This window comes from Falco peregrinus, chromosome 7 (genome assembly GCF_023634155.1).
Source record: "Falco peregrinus isolate bFalPer1 chromosome 7, bFalPer1.pri, whole genome shotgun sequence".
In the NCBI taxonomy this organism is placed as follows: Eukaryota; Metazoa; Chordata; class Aves; order Falconiformes; family Falconidae; genus Falco; species Falco peregrinus.
The window spans coordinates 75,568,860-75,588,692 of record NC_073727.1 but is presented as its reverse complement, the minus strand read 5'-3'; the positions used below and the strand labels follow the sequence as shown (position 1 = coordinate 75,588,692).

Genomic DNA, 19,833 nt, shown 5'->3' with positions numbered 1-19,833 from the left:
CACTATACTCCACGTGAAAATCTCAGTGCTTGGAAGTATGAAGTTGGGAGCAATGGGAAATGAAATGAACCTCCTAACAAGAAGCAGCAATTCTTCAATCCAGTAATACTGAGGCAAAAGAAAGGCAGTGCACTGAGGTTTACCCCATCCAGGTCTGAATTCTGTTGTTAAATGCTCTGCCAATTTCAATTCAATACTTCTTATCCTGGTCAACCACTCTTAGGGGGGCTTCTTGGTGGAGTAGTAATGAATTTCTACAGTTCACTTGTCTGCATAGAGGTCGTGCTGTGCCTGGCAGTAGTCTCCACTGCCCTTCAGAAACTCCATAAATGTGTGACCAAGAACACCACAGAACTGCTGTAAAGAGAGGAGAAAAAAACCACAAAAAACAAACCATGAGCACAGGTGGAGCAAGGTTATTCTGAAGACACCAAGCATTATAAAATGAAAAAAATAAAACCAGAACAACTAAGTAGTTTCACAAGGTTTATTTCATAATCTAAGAATCAGGTTTGCATAATAGAGTCCTGTTACCTTTCTTAGCAGGGAGTACTTGAAGCAACCCTATATGGAAAGTTTGTATTAACTAAATTTATTTTCAACACCAAAACTTGAAATGTATTAAAATACCAATTCAAATGTGCTAAACACACAGAATTGCTATAACAGACTTACTCTTTCTTAAAAGCGTGATTTTTTTTAAAAAAAGTTATTTTCTGGCTGGGACACAGAATTATCAGTTCTTTGCCTTCATAAATCTGGTTTCTAGCAAACAGAAGCTGTAACTTCATTGTAGCAATGTTCAGATTTTTTTTTAAAACTCCAAACCAGCTCTATGCATCCATCCACATATATCATCAGGGCAATCATACACAAGAAAATAAAGGGAAAGAGACAGTATTTCAGTGGTCTACACTCAAACCTTCCCATTCAAAGCAAACCAGCAGCCTGTGCTGAAAAGCTTCCAAACCATGAGGAAAATTCAAAAAATCAGGTCCTAAAGACAACTGCACCGTAAGTCCTGATAATAGCCAATGTCTTCACATACTTTACCAAAGGGCCAGAAGACAAAGCTACATGCAAGTAAGTCACAGTTACTAACTGCCATCTAGGATTCCGAGTCAGACCAAGACTCCACCACAGGCACTAAACCATCTACAACTCTAACAACGATTAGCATTAAGCAGAAGTCACAACAGACCAGCAGTCTAATAATTGTTGAATTTTCTAAGCAGTATAGAATCACAGAATAGTTTGGGTTAGAAGAGAACTTCAAACATCATTTAGCAGTACGGGAGTTCTTTAAGTGAACTACAGTTTAAAGAACTGCAGCAATGTTTTATGTTGTAGACATGGCTTTGCTCCATTGGTAAATCCAGAAGAGAGGAAATTCAGTAACAGAGTAGTAGTATCAGAGAACATAAAAATCATTGAGATTGGACTGTAGCAGATGAGTAGAACCGCATCACAGTGTTGCAAAGGACCTTTAGAAAAAGCAGACCAAACACCTCCAGGCATCCTTTTCATGTTTTCAGACAGCTTCTGGGTAAGAAATGTAAGGATGTGCCTTAATCACAGGCACAGCTTGCAAAAAACCCAAAAAAACCCTCACCACCACCACCCCACCCAACAAATATGAGAAAGAAGTCAGCAGAAACAAACTAATTGGATGATTTCACATGCACTTAGCTGCCACTACAAAGACAATACCATCACCGTTTCTGTAAAGACTGTAGGATTAGGTTTGCCAGTTACTTGCAAAAAAAAAATTTCAGTTTTTATTTCTGATAATTTGAGGGGCAGTGAGAACTCTAAAACTAATAGGTGTGAAAAAGGAGTAAGAAGGATCCTCTGAAGTCTAAGGCAACAGAGTAACAGGAACCAGTAGAATTCAGACTCGCAAGAACTCCAAGAATTGTCATCTGACACACCAGCCATACCCCAGCAGAAGAAGGTAAGTATGCATTAAAAAGACTCAAGACTCCTAGGACCAGAGCTAGCGTACACCTAAAATAGCAACAACAACAAAAAAGAATCTAAGATAGCTTATTTAAAGTCAATTTCAATTAGCTTAAGAAGAACAGCAAAAAGGGACAGGGCAGCTTTAAGCAGATACAGCTGCACAAGCTCTCGTACTGCTTTTTGCATGTACTGGCAGATCTCATGTTCATTTCTATTTAAGATTGCTAACAGGAATCATAACCTGTCCTTTTCCCTGGTAGAGAATGAGGGAATTTAAGCTGTCAAAAACAGAAAAGCATGCAAGTGAGTTTGAGGAGATAGAATGGGGTCAGAAAAAAAAAAGTAAAGGTAAGGGTAAAACACAGACCTTTCAATCTGGAAGATGGAGATTTTTGGGAATAAAGAATGTAGAGTAATTGGAAACAGTTAACATCCTGGGGCAGGTAGGAAGTAAGAAGTAAGGAGGATTCATCCAGTCTGGCAGACAGGCTGCCCTTAGTACACAACTAGGACTACTCAATACAGTACCAGACAAACTCATAATGGGCGTAAGGAGGAGGTCAGGCAGCACAGCATTAGTTAAATAATAAATCCTACTTTTTTAATGCAGACTGTTAATCACATCTAGAGACTGGATGCACAGTTCAAATTCTTATACAAAGGTGAAGCAAGTACATTATACAATGTTAAGTTTGAGTTCTCTGTGTAATTAACCCCCACAAATGAATTAATTCTGTTAATACTGACTTAACAGTTAGCAATTAGACACATCAGCACCTTACTAATTCACACAACTAAGGACTTAACCAAGCATGCATTTGAGTCTCACTGTTTGCCTTGGCAACTGCTGCTGCCACATTACAAAGGAGCAAAGCTCACATTTTCCTTTGATGCCATCACTTCTCACCCTTGCTAGCCAGAAAGCTCCACATGCAGAGCAACTCCTTTAGGCAGCAACACACTGTACCATCCCAAGACAGCTCTGCCAACCCAATTTAGTTCTGTTCTGGGAGTCAAACGAAAATTAAAGACAAGTAGTACACTGTCATGCTGTTTGTTATGGCATTAAGCCAGAGTACAAGGCTTCACCTATCCTCAGCAAAAAGACCTGGAAGACAAAAAATCGGCTGTAAAGACTGTTGCAGTAATTAAGATCACCTTGGGGCTTAGGGGGAACTCAAATGATGTAAGCAACTTTTGAAAGGCTTGGAAATACCATTTTAAAATTACTGTATGGTCTCAGTTAACTGCTTAGTAAGTAAGCTATCAACAAAGTCAAGATAGCATATGAAAGCGTAAGGCTGCATAAGTAAAACTCCCAACGCATAGTATTGTATGCAGAAGTTTGTTTAGCAGAAAGACACCAACTCATCATTTGTACCATCAAGTTGGGTACTCCACCGTATTCTTTTCAATTTACATATGCGTTTTCCTTAAGAGTTTTGGAAACAGCAGCTGCAGTTTCTATCAGTAACAGAAAGTCAAACAATGTTTAGACTGTTAGATCCATCAAAACAAACTTAGAAAACAAAACTAAGGTTAATATGCCTATTAAGAGAAGGTATCCCATCCAAATCATGCTAGTGATAATTGTACAATCTACTACCATTTATGCTAGGAGACATTAGAGCATAGTTTATTCAAGCAAGAGGAAGACATCTTGAAAAGAAAAGCTTTAATTCATGCCCTTCTTCGGGACAGGAAGCTAAACTATCTGTCTTCACTGACAAGCAGATTCACATGTATGCTAATTATGGGTTTGAAAAATGACCTGTCTGGTAAAAACCGCTTATGAAAGTAATCTTTTAGATCATTACTGGTATGTGGAAAGCAGAGGTGTAAGTTTATCCCATGCTGCTGACATTCTTGTTCACAATGCTGCAGCATCTTGAGAAGCATGTGAACAAAAGCACTGATTTATACAGTTACATAACAGTTTACCTTCAGAAAACATGCGAGATGGTTCACACTTGCCCAATCCACCTGTTCTGACAGCAGAAACATTTATACCCAGAACCAACTATGTGGTGGTGTCACGTTCTCTGAAGTCAAGACTTGCCACACACTCACCCAACGAAACCACATGATCAAAACTAGAAAACTAACAACATTTCATTACAATTTAAGAACACCTACAAATAAATTAATTATTCTAACTTGCTACCCAACAAAAAGTTACTGAAGGGCAGAGGAACAAATACTCCTGAATTTCTCTCAATACTCAAGGCCTAAGCAGCAACTGCTAAGGCAGAGAAGGAGGAGTGGGCGAGTAAAGGGTACAAACTGCAGAGCCATTATGCAAGGCAGAGGCACACTTTCATTGGGTATTGTTGACAAGATGCATCTTCTATCTACTGGACACATGAATGCCTTACTATGATACCCACCGTGATAACACTACCTGTTTTGGACCACAGAAAGCGACCCAAGGCCTCAGAAAATACACTGATGTATCACAGATGGGAGATTCCAAAAGCTTATCATAAATTTGTTACAACATGCTCTGTCAAGGAAGCATTTTTTTGTGGTTCAAGTACACACAGCTTACGGGGAAGAAAAAATTATCTCAAAATTTCCTGTATAACAAGTCAATGCAACTTCCAGAGATGATGAAACTGAGGCCATGTGACCGTGTTCCTAGTTCTTCTGCTTGCACCATGAAAAAAACCCAACAAAACCAACCCACGGAAAGAAGCCTTAACAGGTATCAGGGAAAATATGATATCACAGAAGCCATTCCATACCCTTGTCTAATGTATCCTCTGGAGTTTCTGAAAGCAGTCACTCTCAAAATTACTGAACACTGTCACTACAGTAGCAAACTACGTAAATCCTGTCATTGTACTCAAAAATTATTCCATTACGTTTTAAACAGTAACACAAGAAATTTAGCGTACGCATGCAAAGACAGTTATTGCTGTATTTTATTGTGTCTAATAAAGGTATGAGTGCCAAACAAGAGCTGGATCTGTGAAGAAAGCTGTAAGGAGTTACTGACTTACATTTAACACAGAAGTACCTCTTGTACTGATCTGATAGAATGAGTTTAAGTTTTTTTAAATAAGGTGACAATCTGCTACTAGTTTAGAACTCAGTCATACCCTGAATTGGGCATTCTTGGTTATCTTTAAAAGAAGTGATCACATACAGTCAGCCTACACACCGGATCCAACACTCTTCCGCGGCACATATTCTGTTAGAACAGGAAGGTTTCACAAGACAGAAGTTATTAGATAAAGCTGAATTCTATTTATTTACTACCTTACTGACACTTCTAGTTTTGGTAAGACAATGACATCCTTCTCCCTTGGCTCCTGCTATATCTGTCACTTTTCTTTCTCACTCTCATGTTTCCTCCCATGGTCGTGCATTTCTGTATTGCTTCTTCCACATTTTCCCCTGAAATGATTTTGTTCCTGTAAGACAATTTCAAACCTCTTTGCTGTTCCATCAATGGAATAATAAGAGTTGACATTTAAGTGTCTTCTTCAGGTGTTTTGATGACAGCTTTATGAGATTACAAGGAGACACGGCTCATACTTCTGAGTCACTGGTTTGGAAAGACTCTGCAGATGCAGGTAGACATATTGGAAAGTTGTCTTCAGAAGCAGTAAGAAACACCAGACTCACAGGACCCTAGCACCGGAGAGACTGCATTTGTCAGCTCATAATATCTGCAACGTGTGTAGCTGGCTACCAGGCAGCAATCGAGACCCATGCATAACCACCAACCCCACCTCTACTACCACAGATTACCCGATTTTGATGAGGCTTTGCCTTTCTTGCTTCCCTGCTTTTGTAGGGCATACTACCATCGGCAAGCCTTGCATTGCTTGTACTTAAATACACGCTGTGCTTAATGGTTATAGATGGTAGGCAGCACAGAAACAGAGATTACTAAGGGAGTTCAAAAAAACTCAAAACGCACACATATGAGGAAAAGCAAAAACTTCTAACGCTGAACTGTGACGCACCTCCAGAAGGAAATGCCTTCCTTGAAAAGCCAAATGCAAGGTCTTAAAAGCAGGTTAGGTCAAAATTCAGGTACTTCGCATTCGTGAGCTTCTGGGGGTCGACAGCAGACTGTTACAGAAACATCCACTTCCACGTGTACTTCAAAATGACTCCTCTGCGGACTTTTTCTCCCGTTGAGGAGCCATCTAAAAGCCCAGCCTCAACAAGGCCGGCTGCATACGGGAGCTCGGGCGCACCCCACCTCTGCTGCATCAAGCTCATTTCGGAAAGGACTCACGTCCTCGCTCGCAGCCGGCTCTGACTGCCCGCCCGGGCACGCCGCAAACAAAGCGGCCGCCCGGCTGCCCTGCCCCGGCGGCGGCCGCGCACGTGGGGCCGCGGCGGGGGCGAGCGCGGCCGCCCCAGCCAGCCAAGCCGGCCGCCAGCGCCGCACCACCGGGCCGGCGGGCGCCCACGGGCAAGCCCCGGCTTGCCCGGAAAGCCCCGAGCGCCGCGTCAATCCGCCGCGGGGCGCCGGGCCCTCGGCTCGCCCGCGTTCCCCCAGCGAGGAGACGCTGTCCCGGCCGTGACACCGCCCCGCGGGCCCAGCCGTCGCCCCAGCTGCGGCGGTCACGGGTTCGCATCACGCTTCGATCAGGCTCTCGACGCGGAGCCATCTTGTCCCCCGGAGCCGCCGCCCGGCCCCGGCCTCCCCCCGGCAGGGGGCTCCCGGACCCCGCCGCCGCCGCGCCACCGGCCTGACGCGGCCCAGGGGCGCGGGAGCCCCGGCTGCAGGGGCGGCTGCCCTTCCCGGCGGCTTCCCGCCCCGGCACGACCCGACGGACGCCGCCAGACCGCGGCGCGGGGAAGGCCCGGGCGGGTGGGGCCGGCGGCCGCCAGGCTCACAAAGCGGCTTTGTGCCCGGGCCGGGCCGCTCAGGAGCCGCGGCCAGGTCGCCCCCTCCTACCCTCCCAGCAGAGACGGCGAGAAGGGGCAGTGGCAGCCCAGAGCAGGAGAGGGGCTCCGGGGGCGGGAGGAAGGCCGAGCCGCGCTGCGGGCGGGCCGGTCCGCCTCCTTTGCGGCACGCCTAAGGGGAGCCGCAACCCGGCGCTGCGAGCAGCCGCCCGGAGCCGGCGTGGCCCGGGCAACAGAACAAAGAGACAACATGGAGGAGACGGGGGAGGGGGGCGAGGGCGGGGGGGGGGGGGACGGGACACAGGCGCGGGAGCCGGGCACAGGCGGCGGGGCGTACGCCCGGCGGGGCGAGGGGCTGGGGGACACGGACCCGGGCGCGGGGGGGCGGGCAGCACTCACAGGAATATGGTTACTCATTGAAGACTGTAGCCTGATCATACAGCCGGGGTGCGGGCGCCACCGCCGGGGGCAGGAGGAGCAGAACCAGGAGGACGCGGAGGCGCTGGAGGCCGCGGAGCTGCCGGAGGGGGTTCGGCGGCGGAGCGGGGATGGACCATACAGCTGCGGCGGCGGGCGGCTCTGCGGGCTGGCGCGGAGCGGACGCGGCTGCACCGGGAGGGACACTCGGCGCCGCCTCCCGCACAAGCGCCCCTCAGTCACGCACGTCAGTGACGAGCGTCGCGCCCGTCCAATTAGCGGCGCCGCCAGCGCGTCCGGGGCGGGAGCGAGGCGTGGCGCTGGCGGGCCGGGCGGAGGCGCGAGGGAGCCGAGAGGCGGAGGCAGCCGGCGAGAACCGGTTAGTGAATGAAGCCGGTGGCGGTGGGGCCGGGGAGGGGCGCGGCGCGGCGGGGGCAGCGCGGGACGCGCGGGCGGGCGCGGGACCGCCGCCAGGGGCTGGGCCGGGGCTGGGCCGGGGCCGCCCTGCGCGGGAGTCCCGCCCGCCGCGACTTCGCCGGGAGGCCCCTGGCGCAGCCTCCGGCTCCTCTAGGGGCGGCGAGTTCTAGACTCTTCCCCGGGCCTCCGGTGCAGGGCGGCCGGCTGGCGCTCCGCGGCCGCTGCAGCCCGCCTGTTGGCGGAGGGGGATGCCGGAGGGCAGAGGCCCGGCGGGGCAGAGGGGAAGGCGGCGCGGGCAGGCGGGGGGCAGCGGGAGGGCCGCTCGCTCGGGGTGGCGGGGCGCGGGTGGCGTATTGCGGCCCGCCGCCGTCAGGGGCGCAGCGCGGCGCCGGCCGGCGCTCTGCACGCGTGGTAATTCCCAAGCCCTCCGCGCTCGGGTTGCAAAACCTCTTTTGCTAGTTTAATGCTATTCGGAAGCTCTTAATGCGTTTCGTTCGCAGATTATTCTGCGCTTATAAGTCGAGATAAAAACCGTGATTTCTGGTTTTACAGATGGGAGGTCGGCCCAGTAGGCCAGAAGCGGTGTGGGACACAACATGGACTCTGCCGCCCCGTCCTAGGGAACGCTGCCTGCCGAGGCCCGGGGGTTGCAAGGCAGGCTTCCCGAGGTGGGACCCGGCGGTGGGAAACACCTGCGGTATCCCTGCCGTCTGCAGCTGAGGGAGACGGGGGAGCCAGTCCCCAGCTGGACACCGTCAACCTGGAAAACACCTTAAAATGTGGGTCAGCGCTAGCTTTATTAAATAGTAGGCTATTTTTAGCTTCAGTTAGTCTGATACTGCCCTAGTTATGTTTAAGTGGTTAACCCTTTCTTCTGCACGTGTTGTTATTGCAGCTATACAGATTACAAGAGTCTGCAGAAATTGCTTTTTTTATCTCAAAAATAAACAGTTCTGAATCTCGGCCGTTTGTGTTTGCTTGTACAAAGGCATGGCTGGTTTGTGGTTTTGCCCAAATTTTAATTTTTTATAACCTGCAGAAACCATGTTTTGTTCAGAGGAGGTTTCCATGGTAACTGACGCTAGAGTTGTTATTCAGAACATGTCAGAACATGTCTATGTTACCTTGCACTCCACCTGGCTTCAGGTGCGCATAAGCTAATTTCTGACCAGGAGCCATGTCTCTGCTAGGATAGTATAATTAGCTTATCTGGGCTGTGCTTATTTACAGTTTCCTTATATATTTATTGACTGACTCAGGGCACACATCTGGTGAACTTGCAGCAGTTTCCACTTCTCCATTTAAAACTTCTTGAAAATGTACTCAGAATCCTGTAAAATAGGAAGATGATCCCAAGGTAAATGGCTGCTTGGAATATGGTGTATTTGCCGATGGTTACAATATTAGGAAGGTTTGCCTGGGGCAGGGTGGGAGAGAGTCAACACAGCTTCTGTCTTGTCAATAAAGCTTGAGGAATTTGCTCTGGATAGAGTTCTGAAATGGATTAAACAGCTCTTTACCTGCTTTAATCCATGCTGTTGGTTTTTGGGGGCTTTTTTGCTCCCAGCAATGCAAGCTTTTGTTTACTGTTTCATTGCACATTAAACTGATTAGGATTTTAGGATCAAATTGCTTTCTACTGCAGCATCCTTTCGGTACTGTAGCACAGTAGTTTACACTGGAAATAAGAGTCATTGGCAGTTCTTTGTAATTAGATACCCTAAGAAGAAATGATTTAGCTCAGAAATATTGTAGTCTAAAACCACATGTTGTTTGGGTGTTGGGTTTTTTTGAGGAAAGAATGCCTGTGTCATTTTATCTATTTAATATTGATTTTTATTATGATAGTCTCTGTCTGGACCCCCTAGCTGTGATTAATTATGTCACACTAGTTGGCACGTAAGGTGCAGTTCCTGTGTCTTATACTGTGAGAGGACAAGAGATACTTGGAGCGTTAGAAGCAGACTGCAATACATGGTCTGCTATTTCATATAACATAGGACAAAGTCAAAGATGGGAGAGATAGGCAAGTGGATAGTTACAAGGTGCCAGCTACTGAAGTGATGAACCAAGGTGGGTTGAAGGCACAGAAACTAACAGAAAGAGACAAGACCCCTGAAAAAATTTAAAGGTTAAAAAAAAAAAAAAGTTGTAAAGAGAAATGTGTGGTGAATTGAGAAGAGACTGATATTAATCAGTTTGTGAAGCAAAGATGTGATCACCACCATTGTTGTGGTATTAGGAAGATTAATATAACTTTTATGATAAGAGGCTATAGTAGGAAAAAATTTAAATATATTTTTGAGGCAATATGAGTCAAAAATAAAATTTGGGCATAACCGAAGTGTCCAGCCCTTACCTGCTTGACTATTATCAATATATTTGGAAAGTTTTAATAGGAAGTTGTGCATTAAACCAGTCAATTTAAAGAATACTGAAGTTTCAAAAAACCAAATGATAAGTTATACCTTATAATTACTGTCTTTTGTTTTATAAAACCTGCTATTTTGTAATCTCTGATAACTTGGCGTTGCCTTGTTCTCTGAAGTACAGTAGTGAAAAAAAATCTCCTTTTCACTTTCTTTATGTAAAAGTCTACATACTTCATATGCTTTCTTAGACATTTTTGCCAAGAAGAGGAATCCTAATAAAATTAGGAAGCAATGTGCTGTCCATGCATCACTTTGAAGTGGTTTGTTTTAATTTCTTGCTAGTACATCTGTTCTGGTTTGAGAGTGCTGCCTCTATGATTCATGAAAGCTAAACTTTAAAATATTATTTTTATGTTTGAAATATGTATCTTTATGTATCAACTAATAGAAATGTTACTCAAAGACTAAATAAAAATATTGATTCTTAATGTGCTTGTGTGTTGCAGACACTTAAATTCTTAAGTCCCTATAGACAGAAGTCGGTTGTTCCTGACATTCATCTGAATCTGCCGTATCACTACATGCGCGTAAAAAATCCAAGCAATTGTATACCAGAGAGACATAATAGAATCTGAATTTAAGTATTGTTTGGATATAGTTTCACTGCGTTTATGTGGGCTAATCCTATTTAAAATTTGAATGGAATAGGGAATTTTACATAGTTATTGATGCCATGTCCATACACGCTTGAGGGTTTGCTGGGTAGATCTTTGATTTGCTGATATTGACTTAGCTTTTTTGGTAAAATCTCTGAAGGCTGTATTTATGCCCGTGTCATGCCAATGTTTAAAAAGGTGAAGTGTGTTGACTGTGACCGGGTTAGACTCATCTAACAGAAAACTCATACATGATTAAGCTGATTAAAACAAAAAAGAATTAAAGGATAATAATATAATTAATGCAAATCAATGTAGTTCTAAGGGAAATAGTTATTGTAAAGAAAGCTGTCTTAATGGCTTGATAAGGTTACGAGGTTGGCATTAAGGCAACTGTAATGCCGTAACACACACTAAATGTCCATGTTTTCAAACAGTTTTATCAAAGGAGTGCAATCAAAGATCACCGAAAAAGACAAGTGTGACTGGTGCAAAAACTAATGAATAGCATGTAACAATGATGTCGACACAGTTGTGCAGAATCACCTAGATTGTTTAGTAACTTGTCTTCACTCAGACGTGTTTTAGTACAGACACTTGCAAAGTCATGCAGCTAGAAACAGGAACACAAGCAAGATTTGTAAGTTTTTCAGAAAGTTTCTGTTACTCTAAATAGGGTCCAGGGATTCTAATGGACAAGTAAGTAAATATGAACTCCCAGGGCTGTGTTATAGTAACAGTAAAAATGACCCTTACGTGATCCTAGATATATAGCATGAAATTGTAAGGAGGAGGGATTTTTATTTTTAAATAGCATCGATACTATTGAAATACCATATGCAGTTCTGTTGACCACAGACTTCTCAAGTTACCTTATTTTTTGATATTAAAAAAACAACCATATGTCTGGAGCTTATGTGTGGCATTTTTCATGTGCCCTGTTACTCCTGCCTTTACACTTACTGCTCCTACTCAGCCCTTCTTTCACTCTTCACGTTAGGTTCAGTGCCATGGTGTTTCTCGGATCCTATGATCTGGGTTTTGGGTGAACAGGGTGATGGAGTAGAAGCAACTGCAGGACAGCGTTAATTGTTTCTGTACACAGCCATGTCTTAGTGATGTCTTGGTGAGAATGCAAAGCTGGAAAAAGTGTTCAAAAACTGGAAACAGTAAAACATGTAAAGGACTCCCTATTTAACTCAAAAAGTAGATCAGTGGTATCTCACAAGGGAAAAATACAAGCTTCTAAAAGTTTCCTAATTCGAAGAGTAAGGTGGAATGGATGGTAAAAGGCTGGCAAATTCACGTTATGACAAATACAAGTTACTGGCTTCAGTAGAGTCACTGGGTGAAATTTCATACTGTGATGCAAAGGAGGTCGTAAACTACAAAATACAGGTTTTCACATCTTGAGGTAAGAATTTAATAGGAAAAGGAGGCTTTTAATAGAAGATCCTTTATTTGGGTTTTTTTTAGCTAGTTCAAACTCCTCATAGTATTTATATTGCAAAGGAGATGTATAATGTCTTAAATTTTGCCCTACCTGGAAATCGTAAATTTCATTAATAGTTACAATTTAAATGAGTGCTGCTTTATGTTTCTCCACTGATGATAATTTCTTTGTGTATATGAAATTCTAAATAACTTAGTTTCTTGCTCTTGTCAAATTTTACTATGTCAGCTTCATTTCAGTGGCTTGGTCTTGTTTATTCTCCACTCTGGCATATTTTCATCTTTATTGTTTGATGGATGTCTTCAGTCAAAATCTGTTTTCAAACTGCTTTGTTTTGTTCAGTCCTTTAAAAAGTCTCATGACTGTTTAATGTTAGTTCATAGGCAGACTTTGGCCTGTTTGGGAGACTGGTTGACAGAGTCCCTGAGAGACAGCCCTGAAGGGTCAGGGGGTCCAGGAGGGCTGGACATTCTTCAAGAAGATAGTCTTAAAGGCGCAGGAGGGGCTGTCCCCATGTGCCAAAAGACAAGACAGGGAAAGAAGACCGGCCTGGCTGAACAGAGAGCTTTGGCTGGAACTCGGGGGGGGAAAAAAGGAGAGTTCACCACCTTTGGAAGAAGAGGCAGGCAACTCTGGACGACTATAAGGATGCCATGAGGTTATTCGGGGAGAAGACTAGAGAGGCAAAAGCCCAGCAAGAATTCAGGCTGGCTACTGACATAAAAGATAACAAAAAATGTTTTTACAAATGCATTAGAAACAAAAGGAGGGCCAAGGAGAATCTCTGTCCTTTATTGGATGGGGCAGAGAACGTTGCCACAAAGGATGAGCAAAAGGCCGAGGTACTCAGTGCTGTCTTTGCCTCAGTCTTTAATAGCAAGACCAGTTACCCTCTGGGTACTCAGCCCCCTGAGCTGGAAGACGGGGATGAGGAACAGAAGAAGTCCCAACAGTTCAGGAGGGAATGGTTAGTGACCTGCTGCTCCACTTGGACATGCATCAGTCTATGGGGCAGGATGGGATCCACCCAAGGGTACTGAAGGAGCTGGCGGAAGAGTGTGTCAAGCCACTCTGTCATTTATAAATGATCCTGGCTAACCAGGGAGGTCCCAGAAGACTAGTGGTTAACCATGTGACACCCATCTACAAGAAGGGCAGGAAAGAGGATCTGGGAAACTACAGGCCTGTCAGCCTGACCTTGGTGCCAGGGAAGTTTATGGAGCAGATCATCCTGAATGCCATCACATGGTATGAGCAGGACAACTGGGAGATCAGGCCCAGCCAGCGTGGGTTTGTGAAAGGCAGGTCCTGCTTGACAAACCTGATTTCTTCCTATGACAAAGTAACCCGCCTAAAGGATGAGGGAAAGGCTGTGGATGGTGTCTACCTGGACCTCAGTAAAGTCTTTGACACAGTTTCCCACAGCATTCTCCTGGAGGACCTGGCTGCTTGTGGCTTGGATGGGTGTACTGTTTGCTGGGTTAAAAGCTGCCTGGACAGCCAAACTGGAAGAGCGGTGGTGAATGGAGTTACATCCAGCTGGTGACAGGTCACAAGTGGTGTTCCCCAGGGCTCAGTACTGGGGCCTGTTCTGGTTAATATCTTTATTGGCAATCTGGACAATGGGATCAAGTGCACCCTCAGTAAGTTTGCAGACACCACCAGGTTAAAGGGGGACTGTTGATCAGGAAGGCTCTGCAGAGGGATCTGGACCGATGGGCCGAGGCCAATTGCATGAGGTTCAACAAGAAGTGCCAGGTCCTGCACTTGGGTCATAACAAGCCCCAGAAAAAACGCTACAGGTTTGGAGAAGAGTGGCTGGAAAGCTGCTGGGTGGAAAAGGACCTAGGGATGCCTGCCAACAGCCGACTGAGCATGAGCCAGCTGGGGTGGCCAAGAAGGCCAATAGCATCCTGGCTGGTATCAGAAACATTGTGGCCAACAGGACAAGGGAAGTGATTGTCCCCCTGTACTCAGCACTGGTGAGGCCACGTCTCAAATCCTGTGTTCAGTTTTGGGCCCCTCACTTCAAGAGGGATGTAGAGGTGCTGGAGCGTGTCCAGAGAAGGGCCACAAGGCTGGTAAAGGGTCTGGAGCACAGGTCTTATGAGGGGTGGCTGAGGGAACTGGGTTGTGGATGAAAGGAGGCTTAGAGGGGACCTTATTGCTCTCTCCAACTACCTGAAAGGATGCTGTAGGCAGGGGGGGAAGGTCTCTTTGCCCAGATGACAAGCGACAAGTAAAGAGGAAACAGCCTCAAGCTGCACCAGGGGAGGTTTAGATTGGATATTGGGAAAAATTTGTTCACTGAAAGGGTGGTGAAGCATTGGAACAGGCTGCCCAGGGAGGTGGTGGAATCACCATCCCGGAGGTGTTTAAAAAATGTGTAGATGCAGTTGGTGCTTAGGGATGTGGTTTAGTGATGGACTTGGCAGTGCTGGGTTATGATTGAACTCAATGAACTTAAAGGTCTTTTCCAACCTAAATGGTTCTATGGTTCTATGTTTCTGCCCTGTGTTCAAGTTTCACTCAATAGTGCAGTCAAGAAGCTTGTTCTGTTTCCATGGCCTGGGCCTGCTCGGTCACAGCATACATTTGAGCACTCCACTGCTGGCATATAGCACGTAAAGAACCCTGTTGTAGTGGAAGATTCATGAAACAGACCTGTGCTTTGTGCTAGAGAGGGGAACCTTTCTGCTGTGGCGATTTCTGTGCTGTTGTGCTGGAGCTGTATTTGATGTGTTTGTGGCTTTGAGTGGAATGAAGTGGTTGAAGAGTGATACAGTATTAAGATTATTACTGGAAATTTATGTGTGTTGCTCTAGCACATTATCAAAACTGAGGCTTTACAGTGGATTCTTAATATTTGTTTGGTTTCTTTGGTCATGCATATTTATAAAAAATTCTCTGAATTCATTATGAGGATTTAGCACAGACCTTTTCACCAATTAATGTAAATGAGCACTTCATATGCAATATGTAGTGTGCTAAAGGTTTCTGGTGTAGCATCATGATCTTGGGCTGGATCTTGTCCTTGTGATTTAGTGATAATGAAAGTTGTTTTCCATTTTCATCTCCTAAAAATGCTCTTAGAAGAGAAGGTAATTTCAGTTTCTTTGTAGTACTCTGATAAGATGCATTGGCTGTGGACTGTTAAAGGGAGTAGAAAACTACTACTGATGCTTCACAAATGCAACCAAACATTGAGAAATGCTTTTTCAGTTGTTTATTGGGAAAATTCAGTGAATTCCTCATGTTGTTTCTGTCTGTTCAATAAAACATTTGTATCTATAATGTATTTTATGCCCAATATGTGTTAAAACTTTGGAGATCTGCTAAAGAATGATTTTTCATGACTGAAGAAGTCATGATCTTGTATGGACACATGCTGTAATCATCACTTGGCAGGTTTAACATTCATAATTGGCACTTAGGCAATATATAATCCAAGTAGATGGTATTTCAGTATTACAGGAGTAATCCTAAAGATGAATCATTTAAAAAAAATTTGCACAATGTTGCTCACAAGTAAGGTTTTTGTGGTTACGTGCTTTTACAACAAATCTACTTGTTTATTTCTATTGAAGTAATTAAGCCTATACATTAGGAAAGTTGGGCCTTTTTGATTTCATTTAAGTTGGATTTTCTCCAGACACTCTTTTTGGAACAGTCCAATGGTCTGACAGTCTGGATATATCACGGTGTTTATCTCAGCAAGCTGTTCGAGCTGACAGCCTGGGGGAATATTTCCTTAAGATATGTTCGAGGGAGAACAGGGACAACAAACAGAGCCTTTGGCGCTAATAGCACTTTCCATATTTGCTGTGACTGTGTATGTAGGAAATTGTGGTGTAAAGATGCTATACAGCTACTGTTACAAAACTGCGGTCTAATCCTGATATTTTTTTTTGTTACTGTCTTTCAATGCTACCCATGAAGACTGCTAAACTGGTACTTTAATAATAATATCTTTGAGATTTTAATTGCAATTACAATAGCATACGGCAATTACAAGGACTTGTAACTATTCCCTTTTGAAAAGTTTTTTTGGGTAAGTGTGAAAATTCATTTACGTTTTTGCTCTAAAATGTTAACCGCAGATTTTGTTGCCTTGCGCTGTTAATGCTGTAGCCAAAACTAAACAGCGATCTCTGCTCAATCTGTTCAGATTACTGCAGCTATCAGCCACTTATTGCCTGTTCAGCATCCTCTCCACACTACTCCTGATTTTTCCCCTCCGTTGGTAGGGAGACATGTTCATTGATGTTTTTTCTGGGAGTTTTTTGTGCAGCAAAATACCAACAAATTATCAAGACAGGAAAACTTTACAGGTCCACGTGTATAACTCACTGTGTTCTTCTGTCAACTGATAGGCTGTACTGCCCCTCAACTCAAAGCTTGTCTTGTCATTTACTGATGGAATTTCATTACTGTTAAAAAATGTTGCCTTTGATTTAATTCTGAGATTTGAATTAAAAAATAGAAGATAGAAGCCAAAGCTGGTAACAAGAGCTCTGTTGCAGTTCTATTCCATGCTCAAATAGAAGCTTATATCATTAAATGACAAAATTATTATACAGGAATGAAATTTAGAACATGTTCTAGAAATAATATATATTATCATATTTTCTTGTCAGGCATACATGTCCTTTTGTTACTTCCTTGCTTAGTAAACATTTCTCTTTTGTATAGTACTATAATCATCAGTGTATTAGAAAAGATACACCTGTACTCAATTTAACAGGAAAAACAAATCACTTGGAAACCAAAATATGTGTAATCTTATGATCAAAAGCTCACAAACACAGAGAGATTAACTAGTATTATAAATTGAGAAAATCATATATATTTGAAAAATCAAGATGGAAGCTGTAAGCCAGTACAAGGCAAAGATTAGTAACTTACTTTATTTCTTGGAAGAAAAAAAAATAGCAGCTTTTCTGTTTGGTTTTAAACAAGAAACATCTGAGAAGTACCAGCCTCCATGATGCGGTGCCGAGATTATTTTGAATCTCTAATTTCCTTTGCCTTTTGCTTGAGTAAAATGGTTCAGCAAATTAAAGGTATGCTAAGTCTTTGTCATAAAAGAGGACTTCCGTCTGGTGTTGCAGTGGGTAGACTGTATCAGGCTATCAATAAACGTGCACTTTTTGCAACACTGATGTTCAGATGGTGTTTTAGGTCTTACGCTGTTCTGCTTTCAGTCTGCCAGATGACTCTGTACCAGCATTTGCTATGTGTGTCATTAAATTGTCTTTTGCCAGGGCTTGCACAGTCAAAATATTACTTTAGCCAGCAGTCATGTAAGACTGTTGGCCAAAATAATACCTACCAAACTAATAATAGGGACCTGTACCCTATTGAGAATATGATGACTAAATACATTTTGGTTTGCTTGTGCAGGTTTCTTTATGCAGAAGGGCCTCCTTTGTACCCCTTCTGGGTACAGAAGGGTTACTTCATCCTCTTCTGCCATTGCAAATATTGTTAAGACTTTCTGAATTACTTGTTATGACCTATTCAGTAAGACTTAGCGTTAGCTCTACAGCTTTCTCCTCAGTTTCCCTACATTCCAAAGGGCAGCTTCATGAATATGAGTTTCACTGTATATATAAAAGGGTACCATGCACCACCACCCTTTTACATTTTTCAAATTAGTAGTTCTGAACCTGCCATCAAGTCTAAAACCAGGGAGTGTAATATTGTTGCAGCTGATAATGGTGGTATGTGTTCTCAGCAGTGCAATCTGTAGACATAAGCATCTCAGCAATAATCTTGTTTTCTGAAACTAGCTATTCAATGTGTTTCTGATGCCCCTCGGGTAACTTTTTCTAATAATGAGTTAGCATCTCCACACCAAGAAGAGTGTGACACATTTGTTTCTTCATCTGTTTAGATGCAAAATTCTGGAGCCACTGCAACTATTCCCTATCTGTGTTTAAATATTCTCATTGTACAGTTGCACAATTCCTGCCTGAAATACTACTGTATACTTGGGGATAGAGTAACAATTGCAGCAGCTTCCATGGCCGTCCAGTTTGTCACAAAAATACTATGGTAGTCATTTCTTTGATTTTCAGCATCAGCTTGCATTCCAGTGTTGTCCAAAATGCATGAAGCAACACATGGATGTCGCCATCATAACATAAACACTTAGAATAGGGGGCAGCATGTTTAATGTGTCTGATATGCCAATATCAGTAAGTATAGTAAGAGCTATAACGGCTGGAAGTACCCTGCATGTGTGTGGTGGCAAGCTAAAATAACTAATGTCCTTAGAGCCATAAAGGAGAAGTAATCTGTTTGCTTGTTTCCTAGAGACACACCACTCAGAAGAGCACTAGGTAAACTGGGGTATACCATCATAACCACTGGAATACGCAAGCGCACCAGTGAGTATTCAGGATATACTTAGTTTAGGGAATTGTAGATAACTGGAGGTAGTTTGGTTTAAGGTTGCCTGCACAGATGTGAAAATATCTCTTTTGTAGACATACCCACTGTAGATAATCATACACAGTGAAACTCATGTCCTTGAAGCTGCCCTTTGGAATGGAGGGAAACTGAGGAGAAAGCTGTGGAGCTAACGCTAAGTCTTACTGAATAGGTCACAACAAGTAATTCAGAAAGTCTTAACAATATTTGCAATGGCAGAAGAGGGTGAAGTGACTCCTTGAGATGCCAGTAGAGCCAGTATTTCTTGCAGACTCAAAAGATTTCAATATGCCAAAAGAAACTTAATGCAAAATCCGCCTAGTTAGTAGAAGAAAATTCTTAGGATACAGACAAGACAAATGTAAAACAATAAAATTTTTTTCTGCAGTGTTTTAGAATAACTAAAGAAGCTTAGAAACAGACTTATATTTTCACTGCACAAAGTATACTTTTTAAAGAAACCAGATTCTAAAATTTATTGACATGTTTCATGTAGTTTGTAATTTTATTTGAAATTCCAGTTTTAAAATAAATTCCTTTGTAGAAAACATTCAAAATTCCAAAACTTCTATGCATCAAGATACCTTTCAAGATTTAATTTTATTTAATCATTTGTAAGCAAGTAAGAAACAGTCTGGAGACATTTTCAAAAGTCTGGGCATGGGATATCAGAACTCTGCAGACGCTGTTCCTGAGAATTAATGTTACAAACTTTGGAGTGAACCTCTGAAAGCAAGTGTGTTATGCTGCTCAGTGGATGCAGATAAAAGCCTGAAAACCTCTGCTGCCTGTGTAATCGGGCTCACGAGGCAGCTGTGTGAGGCATGCATTTTCTGAGGCCTCTCAACCTGTTAGTGATTCGGTAAGTCTGGACTTGAAAAGAAGCTCTCAGAACTGGGCACTGTTTGTACAAGATAAAAGCTACCAATCTCTGATTTGACTGAAATGCAGTGAAAGGAATCATGGTACCTTTTTTGAAGGTACCATTGTGAATACAGCTGGCCATAAATACTTTTCCACTGTTCATATTTTGGGGCTTTTTTACTGTGCTATTTTCCATTTTTATGTACTTTCACTATCTGTTTTTAGGAAAGAATGATACCCCACTTTAGTCTTCTTTCAGAAAATAGCCTGAAGCCTTTATTCAGGTTTTACTTTGCTTTATTGGGGCACATCCCCACATACGAAAGTAATTTTGGAAACAAAGAAATACAATTTCATCTTTGATTAAGAGCTGAGCAGGAGGTAAGTT

The 19,833-nt window shown here is 43.5% G+C and overlaps 1 protein-coding gene across 1 annotated transcript; it reads right to left on the bottom strand.

The window, feature by feature from the left end:
- Positions 1-217: 217 nt before the first annotated feature.
- LOC129784880 (uncharacterized) lies at positions 218-7,478 on the bottom strand. The gene is made up of 2 exons (XM_055810470.1): positions 7,231-7,478; positions 218-357 (listed from the first exon to the last, which is right to left on the bottom strand). The coding sequence occupies exons 1-2, from the start codon at positions 7,267-7,269 to the stop codon at positions 262-264; spliced, it is 135 nt and encodes a 44-aa protein (XP_055666445.1). The 5' UTR covers positions 7,270-7,478; the 3' UTR covers positions 218-261.
- Positions 7,479-19,833: the final 12,355 nt, after the last annotated feature.

What these genes read in the sequence shown, in the direction of transcription:
- LOC129784880 (XM_055810470.1), bottom strand. Translation starts at nt 7,269, where the DNA reads ATGATCAGGCTACAGTCTTCAATGAGTAACCATATTCCT. An exon ending in CAATGAGTAACCATATTCCT is followed by an intron (nt 358 to 7,230) that starts GTGAGTGCTGCC and finishes CTCTCTTTACAG; the next exon opens with CAGTTCTGTGGTGTTCTTGG.